This window comes from Physeter macrocephalus, chromosome 11 (genome assembly GCF_002837175.3).
Source record: "Physeter macrocephalus isolate SW-GA chromosome 11, ASM283717v5, whole genome shotgun sequence".
NCBI classification, from domain to species: domain Eukaryota; kingdom Metazoa; phylum Chordata; class Mammalia; order Artiodactyla; family Physeteridae; genus Physeter; species Physeter macrocephalus.
In genome coordinates, this window is record NC_041224.1 from 57,858,376 (window position 1) to 57,877,205 (window position 18,830).

Sequence of the window (18,830 nt, forward strand, 5' to 3'; positions counted from 1 at the left end):
CCCCTCTGTCCCTCTGAGCAGTTGGCTCAGTTTAATGGTTTAAAGACAGGTCAGTGACCTCAAAATCAAGTACAAAATGTGCATTTATTGACATCTGTTCTGGGCCACACTGGGCTTCTAGAAAGAACAAAAGCAAATATAAAGGGAAACACGCTAATATAATTAGCATCCTAGGGCAGTTGTGGATACCAGGAGATGTTTTTTCCAGACTTGGTAGAGGAACTATGATTACCCTATACTCAACAGTACAACACTGAACATGCACTTGAGTTCCAGATTCAGCAAAGAAATGTTATTTATAATTCAAGTAAAAATATTTCACCACCTCTTATATGTATGAACTGTGATGGAGGCCTTGCTTACATCCTGTGGAGCAAGGCCAAGAAATATGTTTTATATTGGTTATTTCATCTTCAACATCAGATTATCATTATTGTAGAGGTGGGCAAAACCATGCAAAAAAGAAAATGAAGGACATTTCCATGTATGGCACTAAATGAAGAATGCTCAAAGCCACAGAGTTTGCCCATGGCCAATTTCCTGTGTTTCTTGTAAAGAACAGGGCAAAGAGGCTTTATTTTGACATTTTGGGGGCTCCATGCCAATCAGTATCACAGGACAACGACAGTAAGTAAGGGAATGAAGAAACAAACGAGCAAGTTGCACCAGAACAGATGGGCTTAAATTAACCGAGTGACAGTTTGGGTGTCAGTCTCACAATGGCTGTGGGGAGAAGGGAAGTACCACAAGCCTCAGTTGCTCAGAGGCTGCTGAGCAATCCCAGAAAACCTCAGAGAGGCCACCCCTCTGCGCCGGCGCTGGCCACCCTGACTTGCCCGCTGCCTCCTTGAGGGCGCTCTTCCCCTGACAATGCTTGCTGGGGAGGGCCGGGCCGGGGTGCTTTGGAGGTACTGGAAGGCACTCTGACGGCCCACCTGCCTCTCTACGCAGTTAAAGGTCAGGGCCACTCCCACATTGCTCTTCATGACTCTGGAGGAGCCATCAGATGTGCCATCAAAGCACCGGCCAAGCGCAATCTCCTTGGCCGTGCGAGGGTCCTGGTCAGTGACAGTGTAGATGCCATAGTTGTGGCCCAGTGGGTCCAAGGGCGCCAGCATGGTGTACTCACTGGTGTCGTCATTGACCGCCAGTGGTAGGTGGTTGACCAGGTACTCATGCAGCATGGAGTTTACGCTGACTCGATGGCAGCTGCCCTGGGGGATAACCTTCACCAGTGTGCGGTCTACACGGTCCTGGTCATAGAGCATCCCACTGCACTTGAACTCCAAACAGGCAGCTGAGACATTAGGCTGGTCCCTGACCCGCGTGCTCTTCACATCCCGGATTCCATACAGCTTTCCCACTGTCTGCCGGTGGGTGCCCCCCATGTTACGGGATCGCACGTTCACCTCCAGTGGCCCCATGATCTTCACCTTGATATAGCAGGCCCTGAATTCCATTGGCTTGGGCCACCATGCCAGGTAGTCTTCAGTCCAGCTCATGGGGTCATCCTCGTTGAAAGGGACCGTGTTGTAGTCATACCGATCCCCCTCAACCTGGTAGAACCGGAAGTGGGCCACACTGGGAGGTACTTCCTCGCATGCCTGGAGGTTCTCAAATGCATAGATGGGTCCATTGCTCTCCTCAACTGAGTTGGGCCTTGGCTTGGCCATGCTGATCTGGAAAGCTGTCTTCTTGACCTGTGGGTCCTCATGGTCTGTCCGGCGGTACTTGAGCTTGTTGAGGTAGGGCTGAGGGACACCAATTGCATTTGGGTTGAATTTAGGAGAAGACTCCACCGCTTCCAGTTCTTCACCAGCCAGGCTGGCTAAGACGTAGGCAGAGTAAGCATCAGGGGACTGGTCATCGCAGAAGGCAGGCAGACAGGCCCCATTGGGGCCAGTGATGACACTGTCAAAGCGGCCCCAGGCCCTGGGGTTGGAGGAGAAACCAGCCCTGGGCTCCAGGTTGATCACAGAGACCACGACACCCTGCATCTGCTCACTGGGCAAGAACCTCTCACTTCGGTAGGCCCTCACCTTGATGAAGCACCTCCTGCTTTCAGGGACATCCAGGTTAAAGAGCCTCCTCTCACGGATCTCCATGTTGCCCACCAGGAAGGTCCTGTCTTCCCTTCTGTTCCGCCTTTGGCTTTCAAATTTGAAGTCACCTTCCTCCTCCCACAGCCCTGTGCCTGGGTTGAGTGACCAGAGTTTCATCATGGGCAAGTGCTCTGGCATCTTGACCTGGGTTGAGTCGAGGTGGACCTTCACCTTGCCAACATTAAGTGACTCTGAGGTGGCCTCATCTGTGAAGTCCACAGAGAACATGCCATATGTCCGAAGGGGGAAGGTGTCTCCTTCATCATTGATGAAGTTCAGGTCACTCTGGGCAGCAGTAGCTGTGGAAATATTCCGGGGATCCAGGAAGGTCACACTGGCCTTTACTTTTCCTGTATAGGGCTCCCCGTTCTGCCGGTAGAAACTCTTGGATGGGATCTCCAGCTCAGCCACAGGATCCTCACCAGCCACATCCCCCAAGGGGATAATGTTGGTCTCCATGGCCTCCAAAGTGATGGGCTCTTTACGCCGAAGCATCTTGATCTCATGGAACACCGCACTCCCCTTCTTATTGAAGGGCAGCACTTTGGTGGTGTTGACAAACTTCTGCAGCCTGTCCACAAATGTGAGCACCAGCCTCTCAGTGTCCTGAGGGACGTGGAGGGTGAACGTGCCCTTGTAGCCAGTCATGCTCACACGGCTGTTCCCCATGTACACGTGGCCAAAGCGCATGGGTTCCCCATTGTCAGAGGCGCTGACGCGTCCCCGAACAATACTATGGGTCTCCATACACCGCTGGCAGCTGCACTCCATGGCCACCTTGGTGGGCAGCGTGTACCCACTGCACTGGATCTCCCTCTCCTCTGTTTTGGAGATCCCACAGCAGTTCTCCACAGCATCCTGGCACCTGATCCCATTATCCTGCTGCCCTGCACAGGTCTTGACAGGGCAACGACCCACATCATAGTAGAAGGAGTTGGTGGCATTCTGGAAACAATCATGGGGCAGCTGGATAAGGTAGCTCTCGGGGGTTGGGTTGCAAGGAGTCTCATCAGGGGCTATGGAGGGAAATAGTTCGGATATTAAGTGCAAGTTCTTTTCCTACATAAAGGGAACCTCAACCTCCCCTCTCTGCCATACTTTAGGGTTTTCAAAGTACTTGTGTGATCCCAACTCTCACAGAACTCCTCTGAGGGAGATAGAACAGCTATTACTAATTCCATTTCACACACAGGGAACAGAGTTTGCTGCTGAGACCACTAGAGTAATCGTCCTAATTGGAGGGGTCTTGAAATTTCGTGAGGGTGTTTTGAGTTACCACCAAAATTGGCAGTGCTACTGACTTATAGTGGGCAGGGGGCCTTGCAGCTCTGTTTTCTGCAGTGCCTGACACTGTCTCTCATAAGGAATTCTTCTGCATCCTGTTTGACTTTCACGTATTCTATAGACATTCATGTAGGTGGAAAACTTGTTTAAAATTATCGGAGCCTGGTATTTTTTACATGGCTTTACCATACATTGAATTTTTCAAGAATGCAACTACTATATAAATCAAGCTAAGATTGTACTTTGTTTAGCTTGGAAAAATACCAAGAATTGCTTCTTGTCTCAGAAAAATCATGTACCTACAACAATTGCCCAAGGAATGTGAAATGATGCCCCTGTATCCATCAGCATTTGTAGCTATCACATTCATGGTGACTGGATTCAAGTGCAAGTGTCTGACCTTTCGGTTGATGTTCTTGTGTCATTATGCCAAAGCACTTACATACTGAAATACATACTATTTTGTATCAAAATTATTTTCTTTGTATTTCCCTTTTATGTTATTAGGGCCATGTGCATATATATTTGGAAATTATATGTAGTTATTATCTATAAATTTAACTTTAGAATAATAAAAAATATTTTTAATTGAAAATATTAAAAATTTAAAGTATTAAGAATAACTGAATAAAAAAAAAGAAAGAAAGAATAACTGTGACAAGCAGGGAGCATTGGTAAAATGAGCTGGGAACCACTGCTGACAGTTCTCCACATCTCCTCTGCCAAGGTTCAAGTGCCCTGTGTGTCCTGCCTGTCCTGAGGTGTGTTACTCAACTTTCTTGGAGTCTCTGAAATATTCCAAAATCCTTCCAACAAAATTTCTCTGCCTTTTGTTTGGTTTTGTTTAGGCCAATTACTAAGATACCCTCCTTCTCCCTCACTTTCCGAGTACAGTTTCCTGATTAGTCTTGGCCTCCAGTCTCTCCTCCTCCAGCTCACTTCTAGAAACCAGCTTTAATACGGTCACCCTTTCTTGTGAAGCCCCCTCAGTTTCCCACTTCTATACCTTGCTCATGCTGACCCCTTGATCTGGAATGCTCCCATCTCCATACACACAGACCCTGGCCATTGTTTAAGACCAGGGATTCACAACATTGGCTGCAAATTAGAATTACCTTGGGGAGATTTTAACCTGTGCATGACCAGGCCACATCCCAAACCAATGAAATCAGGCTTTCTGGAGGTAAGACCCAGGCGTCAGTATTTTTAAAAACTCAACAGATGATCCCAATGGGGGCCAAGGCTGAGAACCACTATTTAAGCCTCAAGCAACCAGCCATAGTCACTCCCACCTGGAAGATCTCTGGCTCTCATCTATAGAGTCCACAACTCCTTATCTCCTGTTTCAACTACATTTTTCCATCTTTACTGACTTGTCTCTTATTTCTCCATCCATCCTGGAGTGGCAGCTCTGTGAGGGTAGGATCGAGGTCTGTGCCATCTTTGTGTCCCAGAGAGCACAGCACTGTGCACAGTCCAGAAAAGCCCAAGGTTTTACTGCCCAGGAATGCCCACTGGGGTGCTCCCCAGTGCTGTAGCAGGGGTTCCCCAGGGGCCCTGACAGTCTTACCTATGACAGTCAGCCGGGCGACATGGGACTTTGCAGCCCCAGTGTCGCTCTGGGCCTTGCAGAAGTACTCCCCGGCCTGGTCCCGCTGCAGGTTCCTCAGCACCAGCTTGCTCTCGAGTTTGTAGAGGGAGGCGTCCAACAGTGTGTTGTTATGGTACCTGCAAGGGATGGAGAGGGACAGCCTGAGGGGGCAGTAGGAGGGCTGGTATCCTTAGGGACAGTGCCAGGAGCAAGGCAGATGGTGGACAGGTCCCTGCAGACGCCAACACCACCACTGACTCAGCTCATTCAAGAACACTTACTGGCTGGGAGTCAGGGGACTCGATTCTGAGTCTCAGCCCCACCACTAACTGGCTATGGACTCTTAAACAGATCATTTCACGTCTGAGTTTCAGTTTCCTGTTCTATGAATTTAGGAGCAGTGATTCCTAGCTGACTCCATAGAATTGTTGAGTGTCAAACAAGATAATGGCTATAAAATGTTTGTGAAGGGTAAAGGACAGCCACTGGGGACACTGACCTTGTTTGCCCTTGTCTGGGAAATTAGGGCTGGGGAACCTGGTTCTGTGCCCCAAGGATATGAATCAGGACCCCAAGACCAGAGCTGCTCTGGGGGACCACAACTTTGATAGGACAACAACAGGGCTTCCTCATTGTCTGGGTGGCCTCAACCCTGCTGGCCCCCACTTGTAAGTGCCCGTTTCCTGGCTCTGCACCAGGGCCTTACTTGTAACTTTATTCTATCAGTTACTGTCATGATTAATAAGTCCAGACCCAATGCAAGAAAGCTCTGGTTTCCAAGAGGAGAACTGGACCAGGCAGCTGGCAGAATACTCACCAGAAATACTTGTCTGGTTTGGGCTTCCCCGTGGCCTTACAGCACAGGGACACACTCTGCCCAGCTCTCCGTGCTTTTGTCTTGGGATTCATCACAATGTATGGAGTCTCTGAGACAGAAGATGAGACGTGGTGTTTTGGGTTTTTCTTTGTGACAGGTTCTCCAGAGCCTTGCTCCCTCAGGTATTTTGACATGTGTTAAAATTGTACAACTTCACACACACCACCCAGCCCCTCTCTAATGGTCCTAATAAGTAGCTGGTCCAGAATGAAGTCCACTCCCTCCATCTACTCAGCCTGGGACCTGCTCCCATGGCCTCTCTGGCAGCATCTCGGTGAGGCAGTGGAGAGCCAAGAGGACCTCGTACCAGCCAAGAGTCCCAAACACTGCCATTGAGACGGAGCTGGCTGCTCTGCTGACACCAGCAGAATTTTCTGGCCATTCTGCACCATTTCTGAATTCCCCCAGCCTCTCTCTATATGCCCTTCAAACGTTATACTGTATTGTAATTGACTATGTTAGATAAGGTGACCAGGAAAGAACTCATACATTTGAGGGAGCAAGCCATGCCAATATCTGGGGGAAGAACACTCCAAGCAGAGTATATAGCAAGTGCAAAGGCCCTGAGGCAGGAGTGTGCCTGTGTGTTTGAGGAACAGATAGGAGTAGAGTGACTCAGTGTGGGTGGAGGGGACTATAATAGGAGAGGAGAAGGGAAGAGAGAAGAGAAGGAATGGGGGGTCTGGCAGATGATGTTGGGACTTGGGGATTTTTGAGTTTTACTCTGGGCAACCTGGAAAGCCAGCTCTTAGTACTGTAATCCTTTTATTTAAAAGTCCAGGCTTCCTCCCCAGCCCTATCCCAGAGAAGTTAAGTACCTGCCCTCATGAACTCCGCCTTGATGGTGGCTGCCTTCAGTCTAGTCTTAGGCATTGTGAGCCTGATAGGGGCAAACTTGGTCTTTGTGATCTTCAGGATGCTTTTGCCATCGGGGCACAAGCCAGGGACTCGGAATCTCCCGCTGCTGTCCGTCTGGGTCAATAGCTTAGGTATTTTGGTCAGGACGTAGACAGTAGCCCCTGAGGCTGGGGCACCCCCAGGGAGGGAGACAACCCCATACAGCACGAAGTCCTGGCACATGCAGGCGTCACAGTCAGCATTCACCTGGCCCATGGGGCAGGTCAGGTCACAGGCTGTGGAAGAAGGGGCCACATCAGGAGGGCATGTGTGGATTCTGGCCCTCCTTCAGTCACGTCCCAGCCTGTGGACTCACATATGCTTCCTCTCCCCCTTAGGCCTTTGTTACCCTTCCTCATCAGCCTGCATGACTAATTCCTACTCATCCTTCAAGACTTAGCTCAGGACACCTCCTCGAGGGAGCCTTCCTCAATCCCCCTAAGCTATAATAATTGACCATGCACTATGCTCCCACATTATCCTCTACATCCCCCACTGATGCACGTAATAGATGCTCAGTTAATACTTGATGAATGAATGGATGAATCTGTCTCAGTCTGACCCTCTAACTTATTCTAGGCTGCTTCAGCCCCAGCCCCATGCCTGCCCAGTACCAAGAGCAGCGGTAGTACCTGAACAGGCCTGCTCCATGCAGAGACGACCCTCCTCGGTGGCATCATTGCACAGTGACACCGTCTCCGCCAAGCAGGTGCGTGTTCGGGTCTGGACCCCAGGGTGACCACAAGCAGCAGAACACTTGCTCCAGGGAGACCATGGGCTCCAGAGGCTGTGCTCTGTGTCTTGGCGCAGGGATCCTGCAAAGCAGGATCAGCAGATGGTCTGACTTCCCTCTCAGAGGGACTCTGTCAGGAAATCTGACCCAGAGGCTGTTTTTTCTCAGAGAGCAAGGCCTCCATTTACATCACAGATGTCACTGATATTTATATTTCCTGCAATGATTTTTCCAACAGATGGACATCAAGAGTCTTGAAGAAGTGGTGTCTCTAAGTTTTACAAAAACACCGAATGGGCTAGGGGTGGCCCTGAGAGGAACCTGTTGGCCAAGCACTGGGACTTTGATGCGCTGTCCTAGGAGGTGCAGGGATAGCACCATCTTACCCTTACCCATGCTCCTGGAGAAGGGCCCCCTGGGAAGTCAGGGCCTGGGGCCTCAGTGACATCAAGCCCCCTCTACCCACCCTCCTCACCTCTGGTCTGAGGCCTGGGTACAAGAATGGAGGCCTCGGACCTCACTCAGGAGACCTTGCTCAGCCTGAGCTCCCACTCCAGACGACTACCACTGCCTCCTGGGCCTGCAGGGTCAGGCCGTGTGCACTGGCAGGATCCCGGGAGGGGAGCGTGCATATCCAAGAAGTGGACAGGCCTGCAGCTGGCTCTGAATTATCCAGTGTGGGGAGAGGAGATGGAGAGAGCACAAACTCTTGGGCTCTGCAAACACAGGCATGGGTTTAAATCCCAGCGTTCCATTTATCAGCCGTGTCGTCCCAAGAAGTTACCTAAACTCCCTGAACCTGGAATAACTTGTCAAAATGGAGATTCCTCACAGGTCAGTTGTAAAGGTTGAGTAATGTAGATAACTAGCAGTGTCTGGCACAGAAGAACTAACATAGAAACTGACCCTTAGTGGACGTTCACCCGCATTAAGCCCTCTACATTCATTATCTCATTTAATCCTCATAAAAACCCCTACGAAGGATTACTACTATTACCCCTGTTCTACATGTGAGAAACCTGAGGCTCAGAGAGCTTCAGAACATTTGTCTGAGGAACACAGTAGAGATGGTAGGCCCAGATTCAAACCAAGCAGCCCAACTGCAGAGCCTGTGGTCTTCACCACCGTGCCACATGCACTCAGTAAAGTGGACTGAAAGGAAATTACCCATCAACACAGAACACTGTTGGAAGATTATGGTTCTCATGACACTAATGGGTTATTATGGAGTCAAAGCATGTGTCTGTGTGTGACAACCAGAGTTCCCGTAGCCAGACGCAGGTCCTGGCTCTCCCTTTGCCGAGGCTGGTGGGAGGTAGCGGGTGGGGACTGGTCAGGCTCACCTGGCGGGCAGAGGAAGCGCACGGTATAATTGGAGCAGTTCTGGCCAGGCTGCTGCTCCCTGTTGAGGCACCAGAAGCCCTCAAGGGGGCTGCCATGGACTACTTGGCCAGTGCTGCCTGCGGGTATCCAGTCGGTGGTCCTAGCCTCTAGCCGCAGGGGCCGAGGACACACCTGGTGCCCGTAGTAGAAGTGAATGGCATCCAGCCGCTCGTAGTCGCCCCGCCCACCTGGGTGGTCGATGTTGAACCACGTTGTCCACTCCCCAGGACCTGAGAGAGAGAGCCAGGTAGGAGAGGAGCCAGGCCCTGGAGCTCCAGGTGAGCTCAAGCCCTGGAAGTCATCCCTAATACCCTTCACCCACCCCTCACTGGTCTCAGGCCCTCGTCGCATCTCTCTCTCCAGCATCTCTCCAATCTCTTACACTTCTGCACACCCTATTGCCAAATGTTCTGTTAAAGCTCTCGGCAGCCTTGGCTGTACCATGTCAGAAACTTCCTGCCTGGGTCTCTACATCCAGCTTCCTCCGAACCCATCCCCACCCCTCTCCAAACACTGCAGTCAGGGTGAGCTTTCTCCACATGGCTTGGGCCACATCACTCCTGGCTTTAACTCTCTTAACCAGGCATTCCGGTGCTGGTGAGCTGGCCCCTGGTATCTCTCCATCCTCATCTCCCTGCTCTCTCCCTGCCAGCCTGTGCTCTGGCCCCAGCAAGCCCTACAGCATTTCTGGAAGCTATCAGGAGGCTGCATGATTCTGAGCTGTCCTATATACTTGGTCCCTCTGCCTGGACAGAGATGTAGGCCAAATGCCTTTTTTTTTTTTTTTTTTTTTTTTTTTGGCCACACCGCGCAGCACGCAGGATCTTAGTTCCCCCACCAAGGATGGAACCCACGCCCCCTGCAGTGGAAAGCATGGAGTCTTAACTACTGGACCACCAGGGAAGTCCCCAAATGCCTTTTAAAAGTGGGTTTCACTCTGTATGACAGACTCTAGGTCCTTGTTATACAGCAGAAGCTAACACAACATTGTAAAGCAATTATACTCCAATAAAGATGTTAAAAAAAAAGATATCTAAATATATATATTACAACCATGACCATTAGCCAAGTAGCTATAAATAAAACATTTTTGAAAATTAAAAAAAAAAAAGTGGGTTTCTATGGACCCCTGACATTGTTCCCTGGCTGCAGAGATCCTCTTAGCAAGCTCAGTAAAAACCCTCCCCCCAATCACTCCCTGCTCCAGCCACAACTCACTGTCCAGGGGGTCAGCAGGCTTGGCAAAGATGCCTGAGGTCCTCTTCCCAGGCTGGACTCTTCTCACCAGCTGAGTGAGCATCATCTGCCTCCCTGAGGGCCAGGAGGATAAGTGAGAGGCCAAAACAGTTACAGGGGCTCAGCAGGGTCCTGCTACTAGCCTCTCAAGACATAGGGAAGCAGTGTGATGTGGGGGTTGGAACCTAAGCACTGGGCGTGGGTTCAAATCCCCACTCTGCCACTTACTGGCTGTGTGACTTCACAAAAGCTTTATTCCTTTAAATCTGTTTCCCCATAAAATAGAACTGCATCAACAATCACATCATAGGGTCCTGGTGCATATTCAGGGTGATGGTGAAGGTAAAGGGACATGGCATGCAGTGCATGGTCAACAAATGGTGGTTCTCTTTTCACTCTTGTTCTAGAAAGGGACCATGGGATGCTGCTGAGCACCTGGGGCTCCTACTTTAGGGTCCGAGCCTGTTCTTCTTGGCGGAATGGAAACTTACTTTCCTCATCTGTAAAATGGAGATATTAGTTCCCACTGCACATATGGTGGTCCAGTTGGCATGATGATTCCATGAGGTAACACAAAGTAAACATCTCTGAAGTATATGGAGATTGAGACTGTGAGCCCCAGACACTCTGCCACTTCCTGACTATGTGACCCTGGGCCAGATACTTAACTCATCTGACCCCTCATCATAAAGTGAGGATAATAATTGTTCCTATCTCAGAGGATTGTAGGGATTAAATAAGCTCATTCATAAAATCCACTTAGAACAATGCCAAGCACAGAATATTTGCTGAATAAGTGTTAGCAACTCCTTTTAGCTCAAGACCTGGACAATAGATGTCCATTTCCCATCTCCTGGCAAAGTTTGGCTTTGGGAATCCACCCTCACCCTCACAGGGCCTAACTGGAGGAGTGGTCCTTTAATTTTCTGACCCCAGGCTGGCAAAGTCTGCCTGAGGAAGGGTATAGGGATCTCGGGCCACAGGCAGTGAGCCTCCAGGCCCACGCCACCAGAGGCTGAGTTGGGGGCTCCAATGGAAAGGAGAAAGGAGAGCAGAGCACTGCAAAAGCTTTGAAAGGTAATTAACTCTCACGTGAGAGAGCCAAATCAGTATTCTCTTTGCTGCTTAATTGGGGTGATAGGAGCTCTTTTAATCAAACTAATCTGATTTCTCCTCAGATGGCTGAATGTTAATCATCTTCCCCAACAGCAGCTGTCAGGGTAGAAAGAGCAAGGCAGGAGGTGGGCACATGTAGGGTTTGGCAAGATGCTGAGACAGCCTTTGTTCCTGCATCTGTGGTCACAAAGCCTGCAGTGCTCGCTGCTTTATGAGAGGATTTTGAGCATATTTTTGCTTTACCTGAGTATGTGGCTACAAATCAGAAAAGGAAGGGGAGATGGGAGAGAGTATACAGGATAGTGCTGGGAGCTCTGATGCTTAGAAGCCTTGGGGAGCCCATCAGGCAAATTCTCTCCACGTGTTCCCTTGAGAACTCAGTGTCACCAGAGAATGGGGTCAGAGGACAAGGAGAACAGAAGGGGTTCTGGTGTCTCTGTGAAATTTGGCTACAGGGTCTAAATGAATTTTCATGAAACTAAAACAAAAAATCTGGCTGTGAGAACTCAGTGATCCCTTTTGCTTTGGCTATCAGAAAGCTCAGAGCTAAATTTAACACTCAGGGGCGGTGGTAAACCTCTTATCTTTTTTCCACCTTCTGAGTGACACTTACCCTGCTCCTCATTTAAAAGATTCTGTTCTGTGAGTTTTAATATTGGGACTTATCTCAAATCCTTTAGGAAAACAAGCAGGGTATAAATTATGAATAAATAGACAAACCAGCCTCAGGTCTTAGTGCCACTGCTGTGGCTTAAGGCAGATGCAGAGTTGGGTCCCAGACCATAGTGACTTCATTATGACAAGTGGGGGATTAGACAGACAGTAGATACTTAGCCTGTACCCAACAGAGAGGTGACCTCTAGGACCAGGAAGAAGAACACGTAGGCCTTGATCACCACCATCTTTCCTCCAGGTCCCGTGGGGAACGTGGCAGGAGTTGAGTGAGGGTTCCTTCACAGAGTCGGATTGTCCCTGGAATGTGATCCCCTGAGAAGTTTCTCAGATCAGTGACCTGCAAAGAAACAGAGATTGTCAGGTTCCCCTTCTCTGAGTCACCTCTTAGGGCTTGAGCAGAACTATTTCTTGACCTATCAAGGGTGAAAGGTGGACAGAATGAAGTCTTGTGAGAGTGACACCTGCCCAAATTGCAAATCTGGGCAGCTTGCAAGATGCAGAGAGTCAGACTCTGAGTTCACATGAGGCAGACCTGGATTCAAACCCCGGGTCCAGGTGCCAGGGTCCCACATCGAGATGGGACACAAGGGACAGTAGGGGTGAGAAGTTTCCTTGCCAATGAGGAGGGGCCTGGGCTCACCCCTAGCAGCCTCTGGGTGACTCATTAATCACTTCTCAGAGGGCTTGGGGGCATGTTTTGCTACCCCTTGGTGGGGCTCCCATTCTCACACAACGAGCTTACATAGTAAGGCTATGCAGCCCCTGCCCCGACTACAGTGGCGCCTCACAGGGCAGGCCAGCTGAAGGGTGCAGATGCTTCAGACACACCACCTCCATGAACACATTCCCAGATGTGCACTGGCTGCAGCTGGAACACCTTTCTGGCCTGTTTGTTTGGGGCCTGGCTGGGAGTTTCTGGCCTGGTTGCTCCTGGGCCTCCCTCAGAAGCCTGCTGAGGGAGAGCAGAGGGGATGCACTGGGAGAGGCTAGGGACCCCAGTAACTGCTGAGCATGGGTTACAGGCTGCAGGAGCAGGGAGAGGAGAGCAGGCCTGGCAATAGGACAAGGACACAGGGGGAGCGGCCCAGGCTCCCGCTCAATTTTCTCTCTCCCCAGAGCTCTGGCCAACCCAGAATCTGACCAGTGCCTGGAAATTCAAAAGTAATTCCCTTCAACCTCCAAAGTCCAGGATGCGGTGAGAAAAGGGAGATTCCTCCTTTCTGGAAAAAAGATTCAAAAGCACTTTGTTGGGACTTCCCTGGAGGCGCAGTGGTTACGAATCCACCTGCCAATGCAAAGGACGTGGGTTCAAGCCCTGGCCCGGGAAGATCCCACATGCCGCGGAGCAACTAAGCCTGTGCGCCACAACTACTGAGCCAACTCTCTAGAGCCCGCAAGCCACAACTACTGAGCCCACGTGCCACAACTACTGAAGCCCACGTGCCTAGAGCCCGTGCTCCACAACAAGAGAAGCCACGACAATGAGAAGCCCACGCACTGCAAAGAAGAGCAGCCCCCGCTCACCACAACTAGAGAAAGCCCACGTGCAGCAATGAAGACCCAACACAGCCAAAAAACCCCACAAAAAACCCACAAATAAATAAATTTATTAAAAAAAAATAGTACTTTTGTTGTCCCAGAAGAAGAACAGACCAATCCCATGCTGCAGACCATCCAGCTCTAAGCCCACTAACTCCACCACCACCTGTTTCTCAGCCCAGAGAACAGACAGCACGGGTGTCCCCGAGGTCTCCAGCTCTTGTGTGTCTCACCCCAAGCTCCCAGGCTCTGAGCAGAGGGCTGAGCGCTCCGAGGGCCTGCACAGCATTCAGTCTGGGACGGCTCCGCAACTGTCTGGGAAGCCGAAGTGGCCTGAGGCACCTTGTGGAAAAAACCATTTCCCATCTGGCAGCCCACGGAAGTTTCCTCGGCATATGCTCTGCGTGTGAGGCTCCCCATCCCACGGGTCCCAGAACTCTCGGATAAAGAAGACTGGCTGACCGCAGGAAAAAAGCAGAGTGCCCAGAGGTACAGAGATCCTGACTGGGACCCTCTGAGGGCCCCTATCCTCAGGTGGGGGAGGGAAAAGACCTTGGGTCAATGGGAGAAAGGAGAGAACTCCAAAGCAGAAAGGGGAGTCTTCTCTGGGGGAGATCAGGGGTGGTCAGGAATAGCTGAGCCAGGCAGTGGGGTGCAGGGATGGGCTGAGGAGAACAGGAGTGGGGCTCACCGTGTCCTGAGCGGGACTCCTCAGCTGGGGGGTCCGAGTCTTCCTCTCCCCAGCAGTCCAGCCACCGGGCCTTATATAGCACAGCTGGTGGCTCAGCCTGCGGCAATGCACCATGGGAAGCGGCCGCGAAACCAGATCCAAGCCTGAGGAAGTTCGGCTTTCCCCACCCCTCCCCACATCCCCTGCAGACTCCAGGGGCCCTGATTTCGCTTCCAGATCCTCAGAGGGAGAGGCCGCAGGGCCTGGGGATGGGCCAGGTGGGCAGCTGCCTGGGGCTCCATAGGCCAGAGCAGAGGGATGGGTGGGGAGGCGGCTGGGCACTGAGCAGCCCTGGGAAGCGGCCAAGGGCAATTCTACATGTGGGCAGCATTTCATAGCTCGGGAGGTGGGATGCTCTTGCCTAAGCTTTCCTTGCTGATCCCCCGCATGGCCCCGGCCCTGGCCCACCTATGCAGAGAAAGAACTTTGCTGGCCTTAGCACATACCCCAAGCTCTCTTAGGGCCACAGATCACCTGGCCTCTCAGCTGGGGGTGCTTGTTCTGAGTTGGGCAACTACTCAGCTTCTGTGGCCCCTAAGGGAGCACTTAGAGAACCTCAGAGGGGACAAGGGACAGAGGAATGGTGGGGCACAGGATGAGAGTAGTTCTTCCTTACCCCTGCCTGCTTCCATTTGGGTACCTGCCTATACCCCTTGGACCCGAGAGGAGCTCCTGCATGTGGATTCTCCGAGATCTTGCCAGATGCTCATGTGTGCGTGTGTGTGCGTGTGTCTGACTTTGGGTACGGGTGCCACCAGCAGTGAACAGCAGCCTTACCCATAGGTGGCACAGGCAGCTCCTTGTGTTTCCAGACTTCACCCGCCTCCCCTGCAGCATGAGTTTGCCTATTGTCACAGGCAGCAGTTCTGTAATTTCAGCGTGCGTTAGAATCCCCTGGAGGGCTTGTTAAAACACAGATGCTGGGCCCCTCACCCAGACTCTCTAGTTCAGTAGGTCTGAGGTGAGGCCAGAGATTTTGCATTTCTAACAAGCTCCCAGGTGATTTTGATGCGGCTGGTTAATGGGCCGCACAAGGAGAGAGTACCAGGTGGAGGCAGAAGATGGGGAAGGGTGAGCCAGGGAGACAGCAGGAGCTTCCAAGGCCTGCCTCATGTCTCAGGCTCATCTGGCCTGGACTGGGCTTTCTGCCTCATGCAGGGCCTGGAGATGAAGGCCTGGCCCGTGTGGCCCTCCACACCAGTGTCAGCTCGCTCTTTCCACATACCCTCACTGAGTGCCTGTCTGGGGGCAGGCTCCAGGCTGGGCACTGGGAGGCCAGAGGGAGGAGATGTATCCATGCATTCAGAGGAAAGAGCCTTGCATGGAAATGATCCCACAGTGTAGCTGTGCACACTCTTATCAGATAGCTGTGCGTGTGTGGTTGTGTGTGTCTGTGCCTGTGTATATGCTGTATGTGCGTATGTCTGTGTCTTTCTATGTGAATGTGTGTGTGTGTGTTTGTGTGCGTGTGTACAAACAAGGGTTTAGGAGCTCTGTTTCTCTGAGCATCATCCTGGACAGGAGCTGCTGGGGGAGAGGAGGATGGTGGAGGAAGGATGTTGAGCAAGGACAGCCCCTAAGCAGATCTGGGGCACAGAGCTGGTTTGCTTTTTCTGTTGGAGCCTGGTCTCCCTCCTGGCCCCCAGCTTTTGGCCCATAGATCCTGTAGTAGACCCAGTCTGGTCCAATTACTATCAGAGCCAAGCCATGAAGCAGCTTTAGCCTGAACTAAGTGAAGGCAAATTCTGAACTGAGTGAAGCCCCTGAGAACTCTGCTGGTCCATGGCCAGACAAAGGCTGAACCACAATAGCCTGATCAAAGAACAGGAGAAAAACAGGAACTTGGGAGTCAAAAGCCTAGTGCTGGCTCTGTTGCTAATTTTGATGTGTGATCTTGGACAAGCAATGACCCAAGTGACCCTGGACCTCAGTGTCCCCACCTGTGTAACAGGAGTTTGGACTGAGTGAGCTCTGAGGCCCCCACCAGCTCTTACAAGATTTGATAAGATGCTGACAACAAACACTGCAGAAAGGAGAGAAAAGAAGAAATGACAGCTCCAAAGAATCTCACCAGAGGTCAGGAGGGAGGCCAGAGAAGCTACCTGACCACAGAGTCTAGATAAGGAGAGCAAGGTAGACAGGAGAGGAAGGTGGGGAAAGGTAAACCAGAGGACCAGAGGTCAAGGTCAGGGTAATCAGCTGCTTTCCAAGGCCTCTACTCTACGGAACCCCAGAGTGTGTGAAAGAGGTCTCCCCAGCCTCCCAAATGCACCCCCCTCTTCTCTTTCTGTAGTGGGAGGAGGGAAGCCTATAATGTGAGGCCTTGGCAAAGTGGAGCTCCTTAGGCCATGATTCCTGCCTAGGTGTCCTTGCTTGGCCCAGAACTCACACTGAGGCCCCATCTATCCTGCCCCAGTGGCCAGAGGGTATTGTCATGGTTGGCACAGGCTGAGGGACTGTGAGCTAGAATCCCTGGGTTCTGATTACAGCCCAGCCGGTTGTGTCCCTCTAGCTCATGTCCTCCCACCTCCCCCATCAAAGAATCCTTTCCTGTCCCCAAGTGGGGCTGAGCTGTGAACTGCACAGGGCTAGATTGGTGGAATCTGAGCCCACTCCCACCCGGTGCTCCCAGGACTCCTTTGAGGGAGAGGCTGCTGCTCTCCTTGGCCAGGACCTTAGGATAGTCAGGGCTTGGGAGGCGGCCACAGATCTGGACTGTCCAGGGCCTGGCCTAGATGGGTCAGCACCAGCCATAAGTGGCCACCTGGGGCTTCTGCAGGCCAGACTAGTCTGCTGCAGCTCCAAGTCCCGGCTTGGAACACACTGAAACCCATCAATCACTCCCACCCCTATCCAGGGGATTGAGGGGCTTGGAGCCATGTTTAGCCAGGCCAACTGTGACCCAAGCCTAAGGCCAGGGGTCCCCACCCTGCTGAGGGGAAAGGAGCTTGGGAACACTGGGAGGGGTCTGACATGATGCTGGTGGCTCCAGAGGACGGTGCTGTGTCTCTAACATGCTCTCTGACCACCTCTCCCATGCTCCCATCATTGCATCCCTGCGGCCCGAGGGGGCTTTGCAGGCCTGGGTAAGGACAAGCCACTAATGATCCCTGGGAACTGGAAGACTTGACTGTAGCTCTGAGTAACCCTCAGGGGCTGCTGACCCAGTACGTATGGGAGCCTAGACACCCAGAGTCTACGGGAGTGGGAGAGCTTGCTCTCTGACCCTGTTGTTCTCCTCCCTATCCTAGATACAGTCTGTCACTGTTCCAACCCAATGCCTTTATAGTTTTATTCCTCAGCTTCCCATCTTGAAATACAGCCCTTCCTCCCCTCCCATGTGAATGTCCCCCACCTTTCAATGCCCCATCTCATTCTCCTCCCTCCTGCCCTCTCTGACCACGCAGGCCCAACGTGACTATTCCTTCTCGGGTCTCAGATGATAATGTTCACCATCCTGTAATATACAAGGCACATTCATGGTCACCATCTCATCTTCAGCCTCACAGTTGATCTGCAAGGCAGGGATGACCACACCCATTTTATAGAGGGAAAACTGAGGCTCAGAGAGGTGAAGTCACTCAGACACAGTAGGTCGTCAACTCAGAGTTGCCCCTGGGAACCGGTGACCTACTGTAGACCTTGTCATGGGGTGCCCTCAGCTCAGAGAAGCCACCATGGAAATGACACTCCAGCCATATGCTCCTCAGAGAGAACATACTAGAACACTCTGGCTCTGCCTGCCTGGCACATACACCCTGCTTCCCATACATACACTAATTTCAAAAATGTCCCCATCTAACGTGATCCAGCTATCTATCGTACTGTGGTGGATTAAATATGGCCACAAATTCTTTGCAACTCTCCCGTTATGAGGTGGAGTCTCTTTACTCACCTTTGACCAGGGCTGGCTTTGTCACTTGCTTTGAACAAAGGAATGACAGAAACGACACTCAAGAGACTTTGCCACCTTCACTCCCCAGGAACACAGTCCTGAGACCACCATATAAAGGAGTCAATCTATCCTCCTAGAGGATAAGAGACCACATGAAGGAGAACTGAGGCCCCCAGCCAACAGCCAGACATGTGAATGAGGCCATCTTGAATTTTCCACCTCAGCAGTTGCATAAGTGAGCCAGGTAAGACCAGCAGAGGAATGGTCTAGCCACACATAGAACTGTGAGAAATAATAATCATTGTTGTAAGCCACTGAGTTTTGGGGTGATTTGTTGTACTGTAATAGATAACTGATATACATGCTAAGAGTAAAAGATCTTTCAGTTCCAAGAGACAAAAGCACAACTCAGATTGGATTATGCAGGAAAGGAAACTGATGGTTGTCATAACTGAAGTCCTGGGAAAAATTGGATCCAGGGACTCAAACAATATCATCAGGACTGCTCTCTTTCCATTTCTCAACTGCTTCCTCTGAGATAGCTTTTTTCCCAAGGAGGCTATAGCACAGTCTGTATTTTCCCAAGTTGGCTGCAATGATAGTTCCCATTGCGCATGTTCTTGTACAAGGTGACTGCCCTACTCTGCCATCAAGAGGTAGAATCTAATTTCCTTCGCCTTGAATCTGAGCTGGGCTATGACTTGCTTGAAACCAAGAATGAGGTGAACTTCTCAGGCTAGGTCAGAAAAGGTCATGCAGCTTCCACTTGGGA

General features: G+C 51.3%; 1 protein-coding gene across 2 annotated transcripts; it reads right to left on the reverse strand.

Annotated features, from left to right (window-relative positions):
• Nucleotides 1-65: 65 nt before the first annotated feature.
• CILP (cartilage intermediate layer protein) lies at nt 66-14,202 on the reverse strand. 2 transcript variants are annotated; one of them, XM_024128877.2, is made up of 9 exons: nt 14,125-14,202; nt 12,061-12,231; nt 10,086-10,178; nt 8,828-9,097; nt 7,384-7,566; nt 6,673-6,987; nt 5,795-5,903; nt 4,957-5,114; nt 66-3,118 (listed from the first exon to the last, which is right to left on the reverse strand). In XM_024128877.2, the coding sequence occupies exons 2-9, from the start codon at nt 12,119-12,121 to the stop codon at nt 753-755; spliced, it is 3,555 nt and encodes a 1,184-aa protein (XP_023984645.1). In that variant the 5' UTR covers nt 12,122-12,231; nt 14,125-14,202; the 3' UTR covers nt 66-752. The 2 variants fall into 2 exon arrangements, with proteins under 2 accessions (XP_023984645.1, XP_028351663.1); XM_028495862.1 differs by lacking the exons at nt 8,828-9,097; nt 10,086-10,178 and having other exon boundaries at nt 14,125-14,162.
• Nucleotides 14,203-18,830: the final 4,628 nt, after the last annotated feature.

Excerpts from the sequence above, each read along its gene's own strand:
- CILP (XM_024128877.2), bottom strand. The coding sequence starts at position 12,121 with ATGGTGGTGATCAAGGCCTACGTGTTCTTCTTCCTGGTCCTAGAGGTC. Across the intron at positions 7,567-8,827 it reads GCGCTTCCTCTGCCCGCCAG|GATCCCTGCGCCAAGACACA; the intron begins GTGAGCCTGACC and ends CCTGCTTTGCAG. Across the intron at positions 5,115-5,794 it reads AAACCAGACAAGTATTTCTG|GTACCATAACAACACACTGT; the intron begins GTGAGTATTCTG and ends CATCCCTTGCAG.